The sequence below is a fragment of the Propithecus coquereli genome, unplaced genomic scaffold (assembly GCF_000956105.1).
Source record: "Propithecus coquereli isolate 6110/MARCELLA unplaced genomic scaffold, Pcoq_1.0 Scaffold170, whole genome shotgun sequence".
In the NCBI taxonomy this organism is placed as follows: domain Eukaryota; kingdom Metazoa; phylum Chordata; class Mammalia; order Primates; family Indriidae; genus Propithecus; species Propithecus coquereli.
In genome coordinates, this window is record NW_012141636.1 from 1886869 (window position 1) to 1910759 (window position 23891).

At 36.7% G+C, this 23891-nt stretch overlaps 1 protein-coding gene across 8 annotated transcripts in view; it reads right to left on the reverse strand.

The window, feature by feature from the left end:
- Positions 1-23891, reverse strand: part of DLG2 (discs, large homolog 2 (Drosophila)) — a 1994579-nt gene that overhangs the window by 714349 nt on the left and 1256339 nt on the right. For 7 of the 8 annotated variants that reach the window (XM_012641828.1, XM_012641834.1, XM_012641832.1 and 4 more), the window contains one exon: positions 4200-4253. The exons of the other annotated variant lie outside the window; for it this stretch is intronic. In XM_012641828.1, the coding sequence (XP_012497282.1) occupies positions 4200-4253 (54 nt within the window). The remainder of the gene's footprint in view (positions 1-4199; positions 4254-23891) is intronic. 8 annotated transcript variants of the gene reach the window in all.

Sequence of the window (23891 nt, forward strand, 5' to 3'; positions counted from 1 at the left end):
ATATATATATAAGGTTTGGTATTAACTACAGTCTCAGGCATCCACTGGAGGACTTGGGAAATATCACTCATGGATAAGGTGGGACTACTCTATTCTGCATCCTAAAGGAGCTGGCCTTCTAACTGGCAAACAGAGGAGAAATAAATGCGTATTGTTATGTGCACTGATTTTGTTGTTGTTGGTTACACACCAAAAACTGAATGCCACGTGAGGAAATGGTAAATGGTAGACCGAGCTAGAATATCTGTATCTGTAAAATGAGAGGTTTGCATTGACTTGCAAGTTACTTAACAGGATTTAAAACTCATGATTCTCAAGTATGCCACTTCCTGCAGTGTATTCCCAGAAAATGGGTCACAATATTACCAAACTATGAATACTATACAATATTGGGGGAATAAAGCATCCTAGAATATCTTTGATTAGTTTTATTTTTCTAAAGCAGGAAGAATGGGATTTATTTGGATGGTGCTTGATATACAACTTTAATTTAGTGTCTGCTGAAGGGAGCGGAGGGCTCCATGTCAGTTGGCTGCAGAGTACCCAGAGGGTAACATGCTACCATTTGATTGAGTCAAGCTTAAGGGAGCTGGGCTTACAAATTACAAGCAGGCTCTAATCACTCTGAGCTCCCTGAAAACAGAGTATTTTCAATACCTGGCATAGAACAATATTCAACATATAATGGGGAAAAACAAAAAGATTGAGGGAAAAATAGAAACTAGAGAATACTGAAATGAGAAAATGTTTTTTTCTCTCTCCTTGGCTCTCCTTGAATGATTTTAATTTTCATATAGGGATTCCTGCTTTGCATGAGAGGCTGGGCTGTGCCACATGCAAGGTTCTACCCAACCCTAAAATATCATAACATCATCCAAACTGAGTTTATTTGAGGCATTCAAGCACAAGAACCTCAGTGACCCCTTTATTAATGGCAGAGCTCTAATGTCTCTGAACTTACCTTCTTAAGAAAAGAAGATATCCCTTTAAATATCTTTTGTACTTTCATTAGACACTTGCATAAAAATTCCCTTTGGCCCTAGAAATTTCCTTTAGTGATTCAATTGCCATTTGCATGTATGCCAAGGAATCATTTCCACAAGAACCATTTATATCTAAAATCAGATTTGCTAATCAGAAAAATTAATACATTTATTTGTATTAGATTTTTATGAGAACTTTAAGTAAAATTTGTCATTTTGGTAATATTTTTAAGAATATTACAAAGGAAATGTTCTTATGCAACATGACTAAAATGCCCTAGGGAACTCTGAAATCGTTTTTTCATTAAATAGAGCTGAAATTATGTGAACAACTAGAACATGAGAAAGAAAAGAGGAAAACAAAGTATAGAACACTGGGGAATGAGAAAATAGACTGTGAAAGGAACAGTGATTTGTTCAAGGTTACCCAGTGAGTCAGGGACAAAGGGGAGAGTTGGGACTATGCCAAGAACCAAAGCGTATCCACATTAATGGCTGTATGCTAAATCTGCCATTTTCAGTAGATAATGTATTCGTATTTCTTGTAAAGATGTTCATATTTACCATGCTCCCAGAGTTTAGCATGTGTTACTTCCTAAGTGTTTATTAGAAAAATGTTTAATTCATAAACTACTATCGACCAGAAGTTAACAAAGCATGATTTCATACATGAAATCTCTGAGGTATGTATTATAATTCCTGTCTTATAGATTAATTTAGGTGCAGAAAGATTAAGTGAATTGCCCAAGGAACACACTATGATGAGAATTGGGACATTTTCACAATACCAAACTGCTCAGCAAATCTCTGTAAAGATCCTAACTATTAAGGAAGCACATGGTGGGTTGTATTAAGTAGAAAAAGTTGAAGATTAAAGAAAAAAAAAAAGAACTGTTCAAAGAACTCCAAGTCTGATGCAAAGCTAATATTTAGGAGAATGGGAGCAATTTGATTAATTTGTTATAAGTGGCTGATTTTACTAGTTGGAATATTAATTGAGCATATCTGTACAAGAGCCTTAGATCCTATTGATAAATTACACATGAGGGCATCTGTAGTTAAGCCATGAGAAACCTAATAGAAGGTTTTGAAATAATATAGATCCACCAAAAGGAAGTGGTCTTATTTACAAACTCAAGCCTCTATGCTCCATGTCTACTTTTACAAAGCACTGCTCACCTGCTTTGCTAATGGCTCTTATAAGGAGATTTGTTTGGGACATAGGATTTCTTAATATATGCATGGATCCCTATCCTAAGGGCAATGAAGCCTTTGTGACAAGTTGGTCCACCATCCAAATCTACATATAGCAAAGGATAAGTAAGTAAACTGTGTTCCCAAACTGAGAGACAGAAAACAAGGGAGGGAAGGAAGAAACATAAATAGCAACATAATAGAAGTTAAATAAGACCTCAACTCTATAGCCAGGCTATGTGGATTCACTTTTGGCTCTGCCTCATACTGTGAGTCCTTTAGCAAATTACTTAACCTTTTTACGATCAGTTTTCCCATCAGTAAAATAGAGTAATTAATAGGTCCGACCTCATAGAATTGTTATGAGGATTAAATGAATTAAAATATATTAAGTGCTTAAAACAGTATTGGGCATACAGTAACCCCAATATAAGTATTTGATAAGTAAAGGAAGATAGGAAGAGTGAGACATAGAATAGTGGACATAGGTGCCTTTAATATTAATATATTGCTTTGTTTCCTTCTACAGAGACTTTTACTTTCCACCGCCAGGGCCACTTGATTGCTACAAGTGAGCTTAACCCCTTTTCCGGTTAGGCCCCAAACTATTCTTGTTCAGAAAGATTTAAGGAGCCCAAATCAGTAGTTCAGGTGACTCAGCATTAAGTCAAGCTTGCTGTTATTCTCGTCCTGACCCTGTGTCCCAGTTTTAGTCACTTGTTCTTATAATCAAGTCCCAGCCTTGTACTCCAGTTCCAGCACTCGGCTCCCCTGTGGCTGAGTGCCGGCTGGCTTGCAGAACCTGCTCAGGACCTCCAGTTCCTTTGTGCTAGTCATTTCTCAAAAGGCAACCTACAGACTAGGCACACTTTGTTTGACATACACAGTGTTTGAACTTATAAAAATTAGTTGTCTGTATTTAGAAATTGCAAACATATACATAAAAATTCAAATATGCAACTTCTCTTGAAAAACTGGATGATCTGAAAACACTAGGCTTCAAGTGGCAGCTGCCCCCGAAAAGTGCCATGTGCTTTCTATTCCCCACAGTCCCCACTCCACCTGCTCCATTTGTTTCTGTGACTTGCTCGGTTCATGTAGGCATTTGAGGTTGCGGTCCAAGATTGAGAATAACTAATATTTACCAAGCACTTACTCTGTGTCAGGTATTTTTCTAAGTACTTCACATGCTTTACTCAATTTAATCCAAGGCCTGGAATCTGTTTTTTCTTGTCTGTTACCCCTGCAGCCCTTCTTCTCTGTTTCATATCCCCTGTCTGCATGGATCGGTGGCTGTCCTATCCTCCTTGATCACTATCCTCTACTCATCAGCTAGGGCCCACACAGAAAGCCTTGCTGGACCTCCATGCGGTCAACCACTCACCCACGTTGTGGCCTAGTGCCAGTCTCTAATCGTCCCTGCCCAGCCAGACTCTATCCTCAAGAACTTTGGCTATTAACAGTAGCTGTTTTGTACATACAGAATCTTAGACTCCATTGATCTGCCTGATCCTATTATCTCATGCTCCTCGCTTTTATAAAACCATATATTTCATTATATATAGAGAGATATTATTCTCACAAAACATTTGTTCCAGTTCTTATTAGAAGCCCAATAAAATGCATCAAAATATTTATTGATCACTTACTTTATGTTCTAGGCTCTATCGCAGAAACGGATGAGTATTCCTTTAGTAAGAAGTTAGCCCGTGTCTGCTACTAGCAACTCATGTCTTTCGAGTGAACCTCCTAGCAAACTAATACTATTTGAAAGGAATTGTCAGGTTTTTTTTGTCATTATGGGCCCTTGTGCTTTACAAAACATGAATGAAAGAGGGAAATATTTGTATGACTAAACCAAGATTTACCAAATATCAAAAGAAAATTCACAAAACCAATTCCACCCATCATTTCATAAGATTATTTAGATTGGGCAAAACTAAATATGTATTGAATTTTAAATTCAACTGATTAAGTTCTATCATAGTTTTTAAACAAAGACTTAATAAAAATGATACTTACATAAGGAATTGTGTCCAAAGTATCTGTGTTGACAATTATAGGAGCAGGACTGGCCTAAAAAAGAGAGGTAGAAAAAATTTTTAAATAACAAATAGTGTATTCTGATACAGATTCTGTTAACTTATTTAACAAAGAGCTCTACAAGCATTTCTTGAGGACCTGTATAGCACTGTGTCAAGTGTTAGGGGGACAAATGAAATGGTTCAGAGTTCCTGTACCTTCTCCTACTTCAAGTATTTGTTTGCCACATTTACCACATAAAGAAAGGAAGTAAGCATTTATAGAATTTACATTCATTTTCTCTTAAATTCTACACAACAGTGTAGGAGGTGAGGATTTGTGCTGTGCATATGAGAAAAGGATTTCTAATGAATTGGGTGAGACTGAAAATTTGTAACACTTATTTATAAAATGACTTTGCTAAAGAAACTTGATTTATCTTTCAAGGAAGAAAATTAAACCTAAACCAATATTCACAGCTATTTTCTTTAAATTGCCTTTTGAGAGTATGCAAGATTCAATGCAAAAAGAGTTCACTTATCAATATGTATGTTTACTTATTGTACATGCTGTATCATATCTCTTCTTTGTCATTTATGCACCTCTGATCATATACCTTAGAAATCCTTAGATAGAAAATTAAAAATTAGTCAAAGATGATAGAAAATCATATTGGATACGCTAAACTCTCTTTCTTAAAAAAAAGTGTATACAATTTGCAGTAATTCCCTTTAAAGTTAGTGGGGATCTGTGTAAAACTGATATAGAAGTGTTACTACGAGCCAAGTCATTAGAAAATAAAAGATTGTAATCTCTATTTGCATCATCAGTCTGACTTCATGAATATTGAATAGACCTATCTTTATTTTTTAGTTTCTAGAATTTTCACAGCAACTTTCCCTTTATCCCCCAAAAGATCTTTAATCTTTGTCGCAAATTACAGATTTCATTTAGATAAAGGAAATACTTTCATCATGATTAATTGAAAGCTGTTCTATATGACACGGTGGTTTTGGAAAGTGCTCAAGTTTTGAGACATTTCATTTGCTGTGCTCTCTGGAGTTAACAGAGTTAACAGCTTTTTAATGTCAATCTGTGCCTGAGGAATCCTAATCAAATGATAAAACAAATGGCAATCCAGCAGGTTTTACAAAACAAAATTCCATGTCTTAACCAAAAACACTGGGCATGGTCAACATAAACCTGGCCTCCATATCTACACAGTGGATCAACTAGTTATTCATGGTATACTCATGATTCTCAAGGGGAAGTATCTTGTGGGTAAATGGGGCTTTGGAAAAAGACATTTTTCACTGGCTCCCACAAAAAAATGCTTGTTAAGAGGCCTGTGGTATAGTGAAAAGGAAATGAGGTTTGGAGTCAGAAGACATGGGCTCAAGGTTGGTTGAGCAACTTCCTGATCTCATGATTTGGAGGCTCAGCAACTGCCTGGTGGTATGATCTCAGGGCAAGTCCACAATCCCTCTCTGACTCACTTTCATTCTTGTAGAATGGGATTACTAGTAACAACTTTTGAAAAGGTTGAAGATAAAACGAGGTGATACATTTGGATGTGCTTTGTAAACTGCGAATTTCAGTATTAATGTTAAGTATTATTAGTAGTAAACATCCTTTAAGATAGACTACTGTAAAGATATATTGTTGGATGGTGTGTGAACTGTTTATACCCCAGAGACCTCAATGCTATGTTCGTGGCTATAATTACACTCAAAAGTCCTGATTAGGTCATGCGTTCTAAGACAAACTCTCACGTCAAAGGCAATAAAACAATGATTACCATTTATTAATGATTACCATTTCCCCATTAAGCTGCTCCATGAGCCCAGGATCTAGATGGTTTTATCACAAGAGTCCTGCAGGGACATGAGAGCCCTACACTAGAACATCACAGGAGACCGAGACAAAGCAAAGACCACCCTGAAGGCAAGAGATGTCTCAGGATATTGCAGGTTAAATGTTTAAAGCAATCTGGTGAAACCTTAATATATATTTTTATTTTTTATTTTTTATGTTTTTAGTTTTGATGACATCTTTCCTATGCTTTTTGTTTGGTTCCCATGACTCACAAAAGTGTGCCTTATATCCATGACTGGACCAAAAACTCTGAATATCACACCCAGTACTTGTATTTCCCCCTATTATCTACTATAGCTTTGGTCAAAAAATATGTATTGATTTTATTTGGAACTTTTGTCCCATTTTTTGTTTTTCTTCTTAAAGATTATATGAATGTGTTATGGGAATGAATTTTATACAGAATTCCATTTCCTATGCAATACCATTTAAAATTTTTATATGTTTATATTGTTATTTCCCACTTTCTCTACATAAATTTGGTCTTTCCAATAAGACTCTATGTTTAAAAATTGACAAAAATTGTATACTTCTCTAGAATTTTCCATAGCACTTGGGCACATAGAAGGAGATCAATAAGTACTTAGGAATTATTGGCTAAATGTAGTGATGAAGTATAGATGAGGGTATAAAGGAAAGTAATATACCTCTGTAAGCTTTGTAGAGCATTTCTAAGATAACTCCAAAATCTATATGCTACCAACAAAACCGTGACTATTCTTCCAATATCTAGTATCATCTTCTTTCTTTATTTGGTCACTATTACTTAACTAAATTCAGCTTTTATAAAATAGTAATTAATAATTTCATAACTGCCAGATGTGGAGTCTGTGAATCTTGAAATAAAAGATCTATGTTATTTGGAGGCTATGTTATGTGAAAAGTTCATTGCTCCTTCTTGGTGCTAAAAAGATCCAGAAGCCACAATTAATACGTCCATCTCTAAAAGTCAATAAAAATACATGAACAAATAGGATGTGTGGATTGTGTGAACACACACATATATCACATATATCTGACATTGACCACTCCCTGCTGTGAGTGTCAAGGAGATGCCATGGTGGGTCTTCTGAATAACATACTGCCCCACCGTACTGCTACACCAGGCTCTCTGAAGACTCTCCCATTGCTCTGCTCCAGGATCCTCACAGACTGTCCCAGTCTATTTTAACAGAAGTTTCTTGGAATCTTTTAGGCACTCAACAACACATACATCAGTAGAGAACAAAAATCCAAAGTGGTAACAAAAGTGTAGTAGTTACCAACCAGGCATGGCCCAAGAGTGTGTTCTTCTTCTCAGTTGATAAATCCAGATCTTCCCTTAGCTTGGCCTGGCTCCTGTCTCTTTGTTCACTTTTGCAATAAAGAGAGGCCATGCCTAGTTTGATCTAGTTTGGTTTCTGAGTCTTAAAAATCAATTTCCTGGTTACTTTGATGGTTTCCTCCAAGCTTTTTCTCCACACTCCACACTGCCCCAAAATGCCCTCTCTTCATATTGGATATCCTTTTTAATTGGACCCCTAAATCACACTGGTGACTCAGCAGATTCTATTCTCCTTCTTTAATTATTTTCATTTGCTAGAAAAAGATTCATAACAAATCTGAAAAACATCTCCTTTTAATCAGAAGCTTCAAGGCTTGTCTTACGTTAATCTAGGTAAGGATTTTTGAAACTATAAAGTATTAAGAAAATCAATCTTTCTTTGGTGAACCATACTATTAGAGGCAAATGGTTTGCCTTTTATACTATATTCTCATCCATGTGAAGAAAGCCAGTTTACAGCAAGAGGGAAGAATACAGCTAATCAGAGAGAAGCAAGAAGAAAGCAGAGAGAATACTGATAAACCATAAATTATTAGATCAAGTTATTCATGAATTTCAGCCATGTTCTTGTCCTTGGGTTCCATGGAATACCCAAATATTCTTATATTACATCAATAATTTTGCTTATGTTAGTAATAGATAAACTTCTTGCTTGCTTGTTGCTTGCTATGCAGAGAATCTAAATAATAAAGAGTCTGAAATAATAAATGCAAATTTTCCAAGGAGTTCATTGATTATGACTAATGTGTTTACTTCTTGATATTTGTTAAGGGCCAGATCTGGCAAATACCTCTGACATAAGTGGGTAAGCGGTCATAAAGCCAGCTACAGCGAAGAAGCCTCCTCAAGCAAGGTATTCGCAAGGGAGGTAGAGTAGCGAGGCAGCCAGGAGCACTCTCTCTGAAGCTTAGGTCTGAGAAATGTAGGTTAACCAGTGGGAAGGTCAAAAAACTGAATCTAGTACATAAACTTTTAGGAAGAAAGGTAGAAAAGAAGAGAAACCAGCTAGTTCATCAAGTGAACTAGATACAGCAAGAACTGAACAATAACACTCATGGGGCTAGAAATTGTTTAAGGATTTCAGCTGACTTGGAACACAAGCATAAGGCAAGCAGCTATCAGTAGGTCAAGTTAAATAGGAGGTAAAATATGGCAAAAATAACATATGAGCTGTTTTGGGGTACCTTTGGCTTACCTTCTCAGTCTTATGGGGCAAGATACCTGAGTGGGCAAGAAATTTTTTTTTTATCTATTTATATATAAATGACTTATATATATGACATGGCATGATGATTTAAAACAAAATGGAAGCCACTGAAAGTTTCAAAATGAGTCGTGTGTGTGTGTGTGTGTGTGTGTGTGTGTGTGTGTGTGTGTGTGAAACTTCACTGTGAGGGCTAGAAATCCCAGAACTTCAAGGTAAATATTAGCTGGCTTAGATTGGGTGCTACAAGATACCACATTAATAGACTTTTAGCATCACAATCACATAGAGGATCACTATCAGAGTGAGCTCCAGTCAGACCGTGTCCTGACCCTGAGTAGGGAAGTAGAATATTGGGGGTACTACTGACATACTCAATCAGGTCTGATATGAGACATCCAACATTAAGTACGGAATTGGATATGCTGAGTGTTAAACCCATGATAACTACATTTTGTGTTAGTTTTTTTCCCCTAACCTTCCATCATATTGGCTTATTCTGGAAATAAAAATGTGTCATGATTGGGGGAGGGAATTCTGCTTCCATTTCCTGCATTATACTCTAGTTCTCTGCTGGGACTGAAACTCTCTCTTCCCTCTCTGTTTTTCCCACAATCTGATAGGCTGGAGCCCCATATTCCTAGGTGTTGGCAGGACCCTATTTCTACTTGAAGGATTTACCAGGAACCTGCAACTACCACTACATGAAGGCATGTGGTATCATGACCCAGCCACACCTAGATTCCATGATACATTAAATACTGGAATGGGTAAAAAGAGCATGCCCTTATACAGCACATACTTTATGTAAATTAACTTATTTAATCCTTGCACAATTATATGAGACAGGTACTATTATTCTCAATTTAAAGGTGAGGAAACAGAGGTCAAATAACTTTCCTAAAGTCATACAATTGGTAAATAGAACATCTTCAAACCCAAGCAGAGTTATAGTCTATTGTGCCTTAGAATAAAATTGGATTTTACCAGATCTCTCTGGATTCTAATTTTTAATGTTAATTAACAATTTACAAAGCCAGCTCAAATCTATAATCCAACTTTATTCTATGAATGCTCATCTTGACTGGATCAAGAACCCTCCCCTCCTCACTTTGGCCCAGGTACTGAGGCCCAGTATATAGTGTGAACAGGCCTGCAGGAGTCATGACCTAGGAAAAGGTTAGTGGTACAGATACACCCAGTGACTGATTCAGGCATTCTTTGAGTAAGCCCCAAAGAAATTATTTGGTAAATGACTAAAGACATATTAACGGTTGAGTGAGAGAGAGGAAGAACAAACACTCTAGGATCATAGAATTTTTAAAGCTAGGATGTTGAGGTACATTTATTTACATCCTTTTATTCTATAAATACAAACATTAAAACAGAGAAAGTGGCATGCCCCAGATCTTATAATTACTTAGTATAAAAACTATATGATAATAATACTCAAGAATAATGATAATAAAGTATTAAGTACATTTTGAGGAATTATGTTCCAGAGACTGTGATAAGTACTTTAAGATACATCAATGCATTTAATTTTCACAACATCCTAAGGAAGGTATTGTTTACATTAAAAAGAAAAAGAGAAAGAACAAAAGAAGGAAAAAAAGGAAGGAAGGAAGGAAGGAGGGAAGGAAAGGAAAGAAAGGTAGGAAAGGAGGCCCAAAATGGCTGAGTCCCTTTGTCTAAGGTCACAAATCTAAGAGGTGTCATAACCAGTTTTTAAATCCATGTCTTTCTAACCACAAAATCCATGATGGTAACCCCAACATCTCATTTCTTTGACTGAGTTTTTCCAGGCTACCAGACTGAAAATGCAATTATTTTCTGCCTGGAAAGTTGCTAGTTTCACAGTCTGAAGAGAAATTTCTCACTGTACTGACTCAGATTCAATTCCCCAGTTCTCAGAGGGTTTCTAGGTCCCTTAATCTCTTGCAAAACCCCCACTTAAAAAATGGAACAATGCTATTTTCCAGTTAACCTATTTCTCAAGAAGTTAGCTGAAGAAATAATGCATGTTAAGCAAACTTATATAAATGTAAGTTTATTTTATTTATTACTTTGGTTATTTTTTTGCTTTCCTATATTTTCTTCTCCTTTTTATGTTCCCTTTCCATAAGACCAACCAGGTGGTTGCAGTTCGATCCAGCCACACTCTTAAGACATCCTTACTAATATCATCAAGTGGTTCTGGCCTGTCACTTGGCTTGCCATTACTCTGCAGTGACATAAAGCACAACCCTCACAGGTGAGGACACTGAGGCAAAAACAACAGGTGAGTGAACCAGGTGAGTACCTAAGGGCTTGGCTAGCCAAGGTTTACTTGCAGGTTAATGGCTGTGGCATGTTGTCTTAAAGGAACAATTTGAGAGGAAGCTAAGATCTTGGTCCTTCTCCCTAGCATTTAATAAAATGTGTAGATGGTTACCTACCTAGCTTACCACCAACCTAGCTCAGACAATAGGAAGAAAGGATGACAGATCATACCGTGGCTTGAACTCAATTCAACTCTGCTTGCCTGAACTCTCTTAATAAATAAAAAATATTATCCTTACTTTACAGAAAAAAAAAAAAAAAACTGATGTTAAGTAACTTGCCCAAGGTCATCCAGCTGGTAAAAGCAGGACCAAGAGTCAAACCTGGCAGCATGGCTCCAAAATGGGTAACTCTTAACCACTGCAAAACATTTGTTTCTGTACCCTATTACAATTTGATGTGTCCAAAAGCCTATTCTAGTCAAGATGATTTCTCTCACTGATCCTAGAAAGGTCATCATTAGTATTTCACCCCCTTGGATTGACATGTTATCATCTCTGTTTGATTTGCCTTTAAAATAGAAGTACAAAATAGTATAATATTTTGTAAAAAAAAAAAAAATAGATGATATCCGAAAGACCTCAGTTAGGCTGAGTTGGCATCTCTTTTCCCCCTGTACAGAAAAGATGGGATAGCCTGGAAAATGAGACACAAAAAGTAGAGACCAGTGAACCAAAGATAGATTTTTTTTTTTTTTGAATATCCTAAGTTTACTCCAGAATTGATCCCATTCGGTGAAGAAATGGAAATTGCTTGAACTGTAAGTTATGAAGACTCTTCAAACTTTTATCCTGCACACTCACCACATACCTCCTTGCACTTACTATAAAAGGCTAAAATAAATGACTCACCAAAATTAGGCCTACGAAGTCAACAATGACACCCAAATTGATAATTATATCGACCATTAATACCATGCTTTATCATTTATAAAGTGTGTTCACACACATTCAATCATTTAATTCACATAGGAAGAAGAAAGGAAACTAGTATTGCTTAACCAAGTATCCACTGTGTACCAGGCACATACGGTTAACTTTTTATTTATGTTTTATGGTTTACTCTTTACAGAACCCTAGAGGGATTGGTGGAATTTTCCCTTGTTTATAGATAAGTAAACAGAGTAAGTAAACAGAGACTCAGAGTAATTCAGTAAATTTCTCAGAGTCAGATGGCTAGAGGGAAGCAAAGCTGGGATTCAAACCCAGGTCTTCTCACTCTAAATTCTTTGCTTTTCACCATTAAGCTATGATGCCTCAAATCCCACTGATTCACACTGTGCTTTTACAGATGTAACTGCTTTATTTATGCAAATGCTCCCTGAAGATCCCATGAAAAATGTAGTCATTAGCTCAAATCTCAGATGCGGTTTAGTCCATGTGCCCCATGCCATAATAACCATACCTACTTAATTCACTGATTCACTCCATGTGGTGCTATTCCTGGAAAGATCCATGTGGATACCATCTGCTCCTTGTTACTAAGCTACCAAAGAGCTATAATCTTAGCAGTATAGTTGTACTGTCCAGATTTAGGCACCAGAATTCTGAGCAAGTTGCCAATAAGCTGGTTATTTAGGCTAAGGTGAGACCTGTTTTTTCTGTAGTACGTGGATCAGGGCTTTTCATGTAATGCGTGATCAATAAATGATTGCTATTTAGTTTCCTTCATTCTCTTTCTTCCGTCGGGTCAGGATCCTCACTACTCCAAGCATACACCTTGCTCATGCCTACCACAATGTCTTTGTTTTTGTTTCTTCCTTTTCCCATAGTCGTGGTCTTCACTCTTCCCTACCTAACCAAATTTTATCCATCCTGCAAGGACAATCTAAAGTTCCAGATCCCCCATGAAAGCTTCCCCAACCATCACTCCCGAACTCAATCTATCCATCCTATCTACCCAATTTTAAAGCACTCATTATCTGTAGTACTTTAGTTCACACTGAATTATAAAAACTAAAGGAAAGAAGTTATTGAAAGCACATGAGATTCTTAATAAAAGTTTTTTTTCTGTTCTTATATGTGTTGATGGCTAATTTGTTCATGTGTGATATTTCTATCATCTCCCTGAAATTGTAATCACGTTGAGGGCAACACCCTCGTCTCACTTCATTTCTTCACCAGCCACCCCCACCTACACGCCTAACAGTGCTTGGCATACAACATACATTCAAAAGGTCATTGTTAATTAATTTTTAGACCTATTGGACTAGAGTCACACCAACCAGATAAGATTCGTGAGAAACCCTTGAGGCAACAGAATTAGGGGAAATGAACGGAAAGGGGTAATTGCATGCTGCCCTCTGGTGACAAGCTCTTATATCACACTGCCTGATGGTGTCCAAGTATGAGCATTTGGACCCTGTCATGCACTGCAGACCATTCTGCTGAAAAACAGTATGCAAATTAAGGAAAATTATAAGCAGAAAGACTTTTCTATTCCAATCATACTTTATGTTCACTCTTTTCTATTTCTCATAACAACCCTATAAAGTACACACTCCAGTTTTGCTCATTTTATAGATAAGGAGAGTGAGGCATGGAGCGGTAACAAAACTTGCCCAAGGTCACTAGACTAGTAACTAGATGGAGCCAAGGCTCCCTCCTCTCGACTCTAAGTCCATATTCTTGTCTCATCACCACCCTGTATGGAATAAGGACAGTAGCTGTGGGCAGTGTTACATGCCCTAATTTATTTTCCTACTGTACATTGCAGGAGAAGTTTGAGAGGTGGAAGGAAGCATGGGATTTGGGGTAAAGCTAAGAACTCAAAGATCATGAAAAAGCAAAATGGCATCTGCAGCATCTTTCAAAATTTCCAGATGAGTGTGAAGACATATCCCCAAAGACTCACCCAAAACTAGACATTTGTTTGAAGTTTCATGTTTTATCTTTAAAATGAATGCAATTTTTATATTTTACTCCATAACCATTTATTTTTTTATAATAGTATAGAAATAATGTTTTAAGTTATTTATGAGGGAGTAAGTCCCTAGTATAAAGATGGCAGAACTGGGAGCCAGGAGATCTCAGTTTTAGACCCAGCAAGTTCAGTAACTCTGGGTGAAAGAGCAATTCACTGAGCCTCCCCATTTATTTCTATATTTGAGGAATAAAGAGTAAAAAGTGGATGATCTCTAAGAGTCCATGTCTTATCAAGAATCTGATTTTACTAAATGTAAAGTTTATTCTCCTGGAAAACACTGGAAGGAAGGCAGGGATGCTGTATAATTCTTCCTTCTGGGAAATTATGATCTGTTTTTTTATCATTCAGATACCAAAAGTTGGAAAAGGTGGCAGTAAGAAAAGAATGCAGAAATAAAAGACAAAAGTTAAATTAGGTAAAGAACAATGATATAAATTGATTTTTAATGCATTGGCTGAAGGATGAGGTCCAGTATGCCTTAGACAAGGTACCTCAAAAATCCATTTATGATCTACTTGCTATAGACTTATAGTCTATATTTTGTTTTTCTTGTAGAGAGGTTAATAGTTCTCTTCTCCATTAAAGAATCAAAAAGATTTTAAGTGAAGAAGAGAATTATCACCAAGCTCTTTCTTCTATCCTTGCCTTTCTCCATGTTCTATAAACCTTAACTCCAGAAAAAAATTCCCCGTGACTTCATTTTCCCCCTACTAATCATAATTTTATACTAGATCTTACACTAAAGTTTGAATCCTAACAGGTGAAGCTATAGAGAAAGTCTTAAAATATTTCATATCTAGAATGGTTCTTTTGTGTGAGAGGAAATGTTAGGGAGAGAGACCGAGATGATGTGTGAATTAGTTTACTGTTTAATCATTGATAATTTATAACGTATTCACATCTATGGTGGGCCTGGAAGGATGTTTCAAGACTTGTCTCTAAATGATGGCACTTGGGTGGGGTTGCAAGAGAAACAGGGTAGAGAACATTTTATTTCCATTTCCTTTGTTTTATATTCTGATAACATCTATAAGACTAACAATATCCCAGCTACCCCTTTTTCTTCAAAATTAATGTTCTATTTGGAATCATTTTCAAAGAGGAAAAACATGAAGAAAGAATAGATAAAAAGGAGAAGTGAATGGGGACTAGAAAAATAGAGGTTTGCTAAATACTGCTGGCATTTGCTGGTGCCAAAGAATATATTTTGCAGATGTGTTTGTATATTGTTATCAACTAGGCAATGAACTCTTTGTTCTATAAGCCAAAGAGACTACAAATTTCTGGGTCCAAAATGCCAACCAGTTCCTAGCCCCACAGCTGTCCTATCTTCCCAGAACAACAGTGTGCATGTTACTCTTGGTTTCTCGGTTTTCCTGTAGCTTTCTTACTTTCAGTTATTCTGTAAAACAAAGATCTGCTTGTTTAATTTACCCCCTACTAGGCTCAGCATAATGCTATAACTATGTGTTTCAAGGTAAAAATGGAAGAGTATTATCTGTTGCTGTTGACTAGAGAGGAGACGGAGAAATAGCACGAGAAAAACATGAAAGGAAGGGAAGGCAGGAAAGAGGTTGTTTTCTGGTACATGGGGACTCTGTCACAATTTGGAAAGTGGTATGATGATTCCCAGGCTGGGGATGTCTCTCCTCTGTACTCTCAGACTGCTTAGTCCATTAGATTTGCAATCTCAGACACACTGGAAACTTCGTTTATTTATTTTTTTTTTTTTGAGACAGAGTCTCACTCTCTTGCCTGGGGCGAGTGCCGTGGCGTCACCCTAGCTCACAGCAACCTCAAACTCCTGGACTCAAGCAATCCTACTGTCTTAGCCTCCCGAGTAGCTGGGACCACAGGCACGCGCCACCATGCCCGGCTAATTTTTTCTACATATATTTTTAGCTGTCCAATTAATTTCTTTCCATTTTTTTGGTAGAGACGGGGTCTCGCTCTTGCTCAGGCTGGTCTCGAACTCCTGAGCTCAGAACGATCCTCCCGCCTGGGCCTCCCAGAGTGCTAGGATTACAGGTGTGATCCCCGCCCGGCCTTCATTTGTTTTATAAAAGATTTTTCCCAACCAAATAGAAAGGAGATAACTTTCTTATGTATATAATGTTTGCATCCAAATATCTCATGACCCGTCCTTGCCCACTCTAACTAGATAAGAACATTTGCAGCTTATGCTTTTGTGTTACAGGATGAGCACCTCCCTAGCCCTGAGCTTAGAGTCAGCAGATAAGGCTTCTAAGGGCTGTCTACAGCCCTGTGGAACTTGGAAAAATCACTTAACTCTCTGAATTATTTGTAAGGTTACATCCAACTGTAAATAAGAATTGCATGATTCCTGATTTTAATACTAACCTAATTTTGAAGATCACAAAAATAGTAATAAAAAGAGTTTACAATTTGGATTATCTAACTGGGATTTAAGACCTTTCTCCTCACTTATATGATGATCTTGTCTGATAATTTAACCTCTCTGAAACTGTCTATTCACTTATAAAATGGAGGTTATAAATTATTGTTTAGTCAATTTCATGTGCTTCTCCAAGAAAGAAATAGGATCATAACTGAAAACACTATGTTATTTGTAAAAGTATACACTTGGGATAATAGTAAAAAATTAACAATAATAATAATAATAATAATAATGGCAACCCTTCCTAGGTACTTTCTTTGGCTAGAAACTGTGCTAAGGGTTTAAATTATGTTATCTCATTAGACCTCAAACAACTCTGAAAAGGTCTCTATAATATCTAATTTTACACAGAGTGAAACTCAGTCTCAGAGAATTTGAGTAATTTACCCAAGCTAGCAAGTGGTAGAGCAAGGATTAGACCTTGGTCCTTCAGGTAGATGAAACTCCGAATCAGAGCAAAAAGCGGACTAGGCTGAAAGTCCAGTCTCACTGCATTATGTCTTACTGCTTAACCATTTCTGATCCTGGCCGTTTCAACTCTCTGAACTTTAATTTTCTCATAAACACTATGGGGATAATAAAACTTACTTTACCTATCTTGTAAAGTTGTAATAAGAAATAATTTCATTTACATTGCTCTGAAAATTGTAATATAATAAATAAAAGGAAGATTGCAGCAGCAGCAACAACAGCAGTGGTAGTAGAAACATTGGTATAGTACATATTTTGGTCTCTATATAAGATAAAAATTAGAAATTCCCTTGTTCTTAGGAATCTTCCTACTAAATAAAAATATCTAAATGAAGCTTAAAAGAGCACAACATATCTAGTATTAGCTCATTAAAGGTTTTCAGGTTTTGATGTTTATGTCTTTTTTTTTTAATTTTGGTCTGCTAGATGGAGGAGGACTGCTATTATTAACTCTGAACAACTGTCTATTTTTCTGTTCTGTAACAAATAAGTTTGGGGTATTCCTATTTTTGCAATTTCTGGGGTCGATAAGGAAGATGGGAGGGGCATAACATGGGCTTTACTCTATTGTACAGTAACATATATCCGCACTAATACCCCATTTTGATGTCAACAATAACATTTTTCAATGAGCAATATTATAGTACAAGGAAGGCATCCTGCACCTGGCATTAATTTTTTGTGGACTCCAGATGTGTATGCACAGCATCACGAAACCAGTAATCAAAGAAAATGCAAACTACACAGGGAAGAAGATATAAAGATAGGTTCTTGCTTTTTTGTTCAAAAACAAAAGTGACAATTCCATTCCATTTTACCAGCAATCTGCAAATGTTCATGCAGTCTCAAGCTGTTGCAATTATCCAGGTCGTTTCTGGTGTAGCTTCCTCCCCTCTTTAAATTGGACATCTCCATAGATTAAGTGTCATCTTTATTCCTTTACTAATGAAAATTCCATTAATAGCCTCATTCATATTCTTCAGAAGGAAATAGACTAAAAATTGGGGTATTACTAGACAGAAATGCAAAGCTAGGTTAAGAGGAATGAAATGAATCCAACATGATTGAGGATGATGAGTCAAGTAATATTTAGAATCCAGAAAGGACAAAACACACTTGGAACACCATGAACTAGGACTGAAAGTCATCACTGAACAAATCCTATTTAGAGCTGACCTAAGTTTATGATGGGTCTAGGGACCAGAGGCAGGGTTGGTGGAAGTGATGCTGAAGCTGAGGAGACAGATTTTAAGCATATATTTGAGACAGGAAGCACCATTTCCTCATTATCATCTCATTGCTGCCTAGGTTCTCACTTTTAAAGTATTCATCAGCCTGTACAGATTTACTTAGCAAGCATCACATTTAAGGCACAGCACTTGGCAATGCAGAAAGTAGGAAGAGGAGAAGCACATTGTCCTGCCCTGCAGAGAGTTTACGATGCCTTGGAAGTAAGAGAAACACACCAATGCTTATACTACAAAGCAGGAAAACCACACAAGAGAAATAGGGGCAAAGTACCATTTTGAGTATGAAGAAGAACGGCGGGTGGGATTAGGATCAGAAAGCCTGGGTTTACTCCTGGTCTTACTGGTTATGTGATTTTAAACAAGGTACCTGATCTCACTGGTCTTCTAAAATGGAGATAATAACAATGAGGCCATTTCATTGTGATGATTAAATATGAAAGCATAGTTGGTAAGCAGTTTCCCTAGTTTTATTTTTCCTCAGGTGGTGTTAATCAAGGTTGAAGTAAGGCGGGAGAAGGCATATCATCTGGTTACTAGATCCGAGGAGAGGCTTGTGGAAGGGGATGTGAGTTAGGTCTTGAAGGAGGGAACCTCACCCTGAAGCCCAGTGTGCTCAGTGGATTTGTCCATTTTCTCTCCAGCTCTGTTCTGCCGTTTCCTTCAGGGCTGTATCCTGTCTCTGTCCCACTAGTCACAAACTGGCCCTTGTCTTAGTTAAGGTTCTCTGATTGTGGGGATAGAAAGCACTTAAACTATTTTAAGCACAATTTGGAATTGGTTATCAGGCTAAAAGGGCAGGAAGCACAGCAGGGTGGGCACCTGATGGACTGGAGCTAAGAACCGGAATGTCAGGAACTGAGGAAGTCACAGCCCAGCCTCTCCCAGTTCCTTTCAGGCTCATTTCTCTCGGTGTCTTTCTTTGAGATCACATGATTTCTCATCTCCTTTTCTCTATCTACATTTGTTTCATTCTTTAATATCTGTGCACAAACATTCTCTGCTTCTCTGTCTATATATATACATATCCTCAGTTTTAGGCACAGTTGTCAACCAGGCCACATGTAACAGGGGTAATGAAGCCACGTATCTGAAAGTCATCTCTTTCTCCACTGGAGGTTCTCTCCTAAGGCTCCAGTGCCTTCATCTGTGGGCCTGAATTATTCAGTGGTCTTTCTCTGATTTACCTCTATAATTCCTGACCTCAAATAAATGACTCAATGCTCATCCTTATTCCCGACCTTGCTGCTTCTCTAATGCTCAAAGAAGTAGATCAGAAGCTGGGGAAAGTTAATAACATGCTCTCATTTAATACTGCTTTTTCATGCGTTAGTGCCTTTTTATCCACTGTTTCATCGTCTTTCACCTCCCTCATCTGGTAAACCCCTGTTTAAAACTGTCTTGACTCTTAGAGACTTTAGCCTAGGCAAGGAATTTATGAACAAGACCCCAAAAGCAATCACACCATCAACAAAAATAAATAAATGGGCCTTGATCAAATTAAAAACTTCTACATAGCCAAAGAAACGATCACTAGAGCAGATAGACAACCTACAGAAAGAGAGAAAACATTTGCGTGCTATACATCTGGATAAAGGGCTGATAACTAGAATCTATATAGAATTCAGAAAATCAGCAAGGAAAAAACAACTCCATTAAAAAGTGGGCAAAGGACATGAACAGAAACTTTTCAAAAGAAGATAGACTAATGACCAAGAAACATATGAAAAAATGCTCAACATCTCCGATCATCAGGGAAATCCAAATCAAAACCACAATGAGATATCACTTAACTCCAGTGAGAATGGCTTTTATTAATATCAAAAAGTACCAAAACAACAAATGTTGGCATGGATACAGAGAGATAGGAACACTCATACACTGCTGATGGGACTGCAAACTAGTACAACCTCTATGGAAAGTAATATGGAGATACCTCAAAGAACTAAAAGTGGAACTACCATTTGACCTCGTAATCCCACTGCTGGGCATCTACCCAGTGGAAAAAAAAGACATTCTATAACAAAAACATCTGCACTCGAATGTTTCTAGCAGCACAATTCACAAATGCAAAGATATGGAAACAACCCAAGGGTCCATCAATACATGAGTGGATTAATAAAACGTGGTATAAGTATACCATGGAGTACTACTCAGTCACAGAAAACAACAGTGAACTAACCTTTTGTATTATCCTGGATGAAGTGGGAGCCCATTCTCCTAAATGAAGTTCACAAGAATGGAAAAACAAGCACCACATACACTCACCATGAAATTGCACTAATTAATCAACATTTAAGTGCACATATGGAAGTAACATTCATCAGGTGTCAGACAGGTGGGAAGGGGGAGGGGATCGGTAAATTCACACCTAATGGGTAGTGCGCACTGTCTGGGGTATGGGCACCCTTGTAGCTCTGACTCGGGTGGTACAAAGGCAATATATGTAACCTAAACATTTGTACCCTCATAATATTCTGAAATTAATTAAATGAATAAACAGAAAAAAAATAAACACAAAAACAGTCTCAAGACTTTTATCCTCTATTCAGCCTTCTTGGTTATCTTTCTCCTCCAGTACAAGCAGAGGGGTCACTCCCTTTTGGCTACATTTACCATAGTTTGTATATCCCTAATTACTGCTCCTCCTATACTGCTTTGCAGTTATTTTGGTTTTAGTGGTTTTCTCCTTATTCTAGAGATTTAGTTAAGAAAATGGGCTCTGGGGTTGGATACTTGGATTTAAGGCCCAAACTTTCCATTTATTAGCTATGTGATTGTTGGAAGGCGTCTTTACCTCTTTAAACTTTGTTTGTAAAATGGAGATAATGGTTCCTGTATCAGAGAGTTGTTGAGAGAACTGAGTGAAATAATATATTTAAAATTCTTAGAACAGTACATGGCATAAAATAGGTGCTCAGTAAATATTAACTGCTACTTTTATACCACCAGTACCTAGCCTAGGGGGTGGCATACAGAATGTGATAATTGCTGGAGAAATGAACTTGTGTTTTAAGACTGAAAAATATTTGGGAAAGAATATTTTATTTGTTTTATTTTCAGTGGCTTTGAAAAATATCTACTGTTATACCTTTTGATAATTGATGTATATCTGTGTATGCATATGTGTAATATTATGTATATGAGTACAACATTTCAATATTGAATTGAAATTGTGAGAAACTCTATAAACAATTCACAAAGGGATAGTATTAAAGTATGTAATAGAGGGATAAAAAATTACTTATCAGGTACAATGTACACTGTTCTGGTGACAGGTACACTAAAAGCCCTGACTTCAGCATTATATAATTCATCCACATAACAAAAAACACTCGTGTCCCCTAAATCTATTGAAATAAGAAAAAATAAAGTATGTAAATAGAGGTATATGTAATTGTTTATTTAATAATGTCTGTCTCCTCAACTAGAAAGTACACGTCTCCAAAGTGGAGTTTGAGCTTGTCCTATTTATTATTATATGTCCAGGCATATTGCAGTTTCTGACACATAAAATGTATTTATTAAGTATTGGTTAAGTGGATGAACAAATAGAAAAATGGACTGTGTTTACATATCACCAAATACCTTTTTTGTTCCCCTCACTGTTCCCTCCTTTCTCTCTGTCATTACTGCATGTCAAAATCCTGCCTAACTTTCAAAACCCAGCTGAGATACCCATCTTGCCCCTTCTCCGAATTCTTGTGGTAATTCATGCATACTTAGGATACTCAACACTTTGTATTTGATATTAGAATGATAGTGCACCCTTATGAATATTCCTGTAGGTAGAATTCCAATCAGGGGTTCTCCTGATTTATTCATTTCTGTATCTTTCCCGATGCTTAGTAAGCTGCATTACATTCAATTAGGGTCAAAATAGATTTTTCTGAGATGAATGAATGAATACTATGACACTATTACAACTGCTGTTTGATTGACAGAAGCCCAGAGTCTAGCAGCAAGATGGACAGAATAAATGCACTGAGGACCCACTGAATACCAGTGTGAATTCCTTTACCAAATCTAAAAATGATGACTAGCAGCATAAGGAAAACCAACTTTGTACAATGTAGCAAGAAACAGTGGAGCACCATTTGGTCAAGGGTAATGTTGTCTCTCTTAAAAAATCATGTTGCCACAAACAAGTTGTAAGTGTATTTTGGGGCCCTTATCCTGTGTCTAGAATAGTGCTTGACACATAGCAGGGGCTCCAGAAAATGTGAGTAAACTGAATGAACTAATAAGTGAATAAAAACTCAGGCCAGTCTCTATGAAAAAAACTAATTGTAGGACTGTTTTTACAAGCATATTTACTCACTTGAACAAAACTGAGTAGCCTTCGATTTGCCTGGTACCCAAAGATGTTGACTGTCTAGAAGAATGCCCTTATGGACCTAATGATGGAACCAATCTACACGAGACAGCTTTTTATCATTCAATAAATATTTAGGTACTGACATTGTCCAGGCAGTTATGATAAAAGATATGGGACATTAGGTGTTGCTGTTTTGTACTTGGGACTCTTCGGTCTAGCAGATGAACCTCCTTGAGACTCTAGAATTGATTTCCATCTCATCACTATAAGGCATGATCTGATTTGTGAAATCAAATCCTGAAACTTTGAAGGACTTCAAAATTTAGTTTCCTTCTTCTCTGTAGGCTGTTTTGGGGAGCACTATCCAGGAATAAGCTGCTGTAAGTTTCCTTTCACCAATGTGAATTTTAGTCTGCATAGGAAGGTTCTCTGGGAGCAGATTGTATCAAGACTTGAATTTTAATGTCAAGTTTATTATTAGTCCACAGAACTGCACTGACTGAAAAACTGTGATCTATAGTTTATCGTGTATGTGAGAGAGATTATCGAGATCACTTACATGACTCTGCGTTCTAATGATGTGTTAGGAATCCACGCTTACAGTGGATGCACAAGAAAGCATTTACCTGATTGTGACTTTTTCAGGTTAGTTTTCCTAAGATCACCTATATCAATATGTGTCTATACTTTCTACACATTATTCGTTTTCAAGTATTTTACTTTAAAAGAGAACTAGGTTTATTTTAAAGAAGGTAATTAATTGAGCCATATAGTATGTCATTACTTTAATATAATAGAATCAGCATGATAGGATATGTATATTTCAGGATTTATTAAGATATCCTGAACAACAAAGGATATCATTAAGCAAAACTACCACACGTATCTACATGTGTATAAGTGTGTGTAAATACCTGTGTGTTTATAAAATACATATCCATATATCATTTGGTTCAGGTGTGCATAAAGCAGGAAATAGAGAACTTTTTCTGAGTTCTAAATTATATATGCCGACAAAGGAATAAATTGAGACTCAGTTTAAACAGAGTTATTCTCAACTGATATTTATATATATATATATTTTTGAATATGGAAGTGAACACCAGAAGAAACACCTTAAAGGCATTGAAAGTGGTAACTTTTGCAGAGGAGAATAGTTAGGAGTCGTGGTTAGGAAAGTTATATTGTGGTATAAGCCTTTAGTAATACAGGTCAATATTTTCAGAAAAGTTGAACACAACAAATAAATGCTAATAGGAAGAGGTCCCTTGAGAAGATTATACTGAGTTCTTTTTAAATCCAGCAAACTAACTGGATAGGTTAAGTTGTGGCCTTTATCTTTCGACTGACCAATGTTTTCTTATTTCTGAGAACTGTCCATTAATTAGAACCCTCTGGACAAATTTAGACTTACGTGAAGTTACAATAGGTACATAGATTAAGTCACAATTTGTAAAGAGCTCCTTATAAATATGATGTCATTTTATTAGCTTATATGCACAAAATTTTATGATGTTTAACTTGGTTTTCTCAAGTGGTTTTGTTTGGCATGTATAGAAATACAAAACCCATTTAAAAATTAAAATC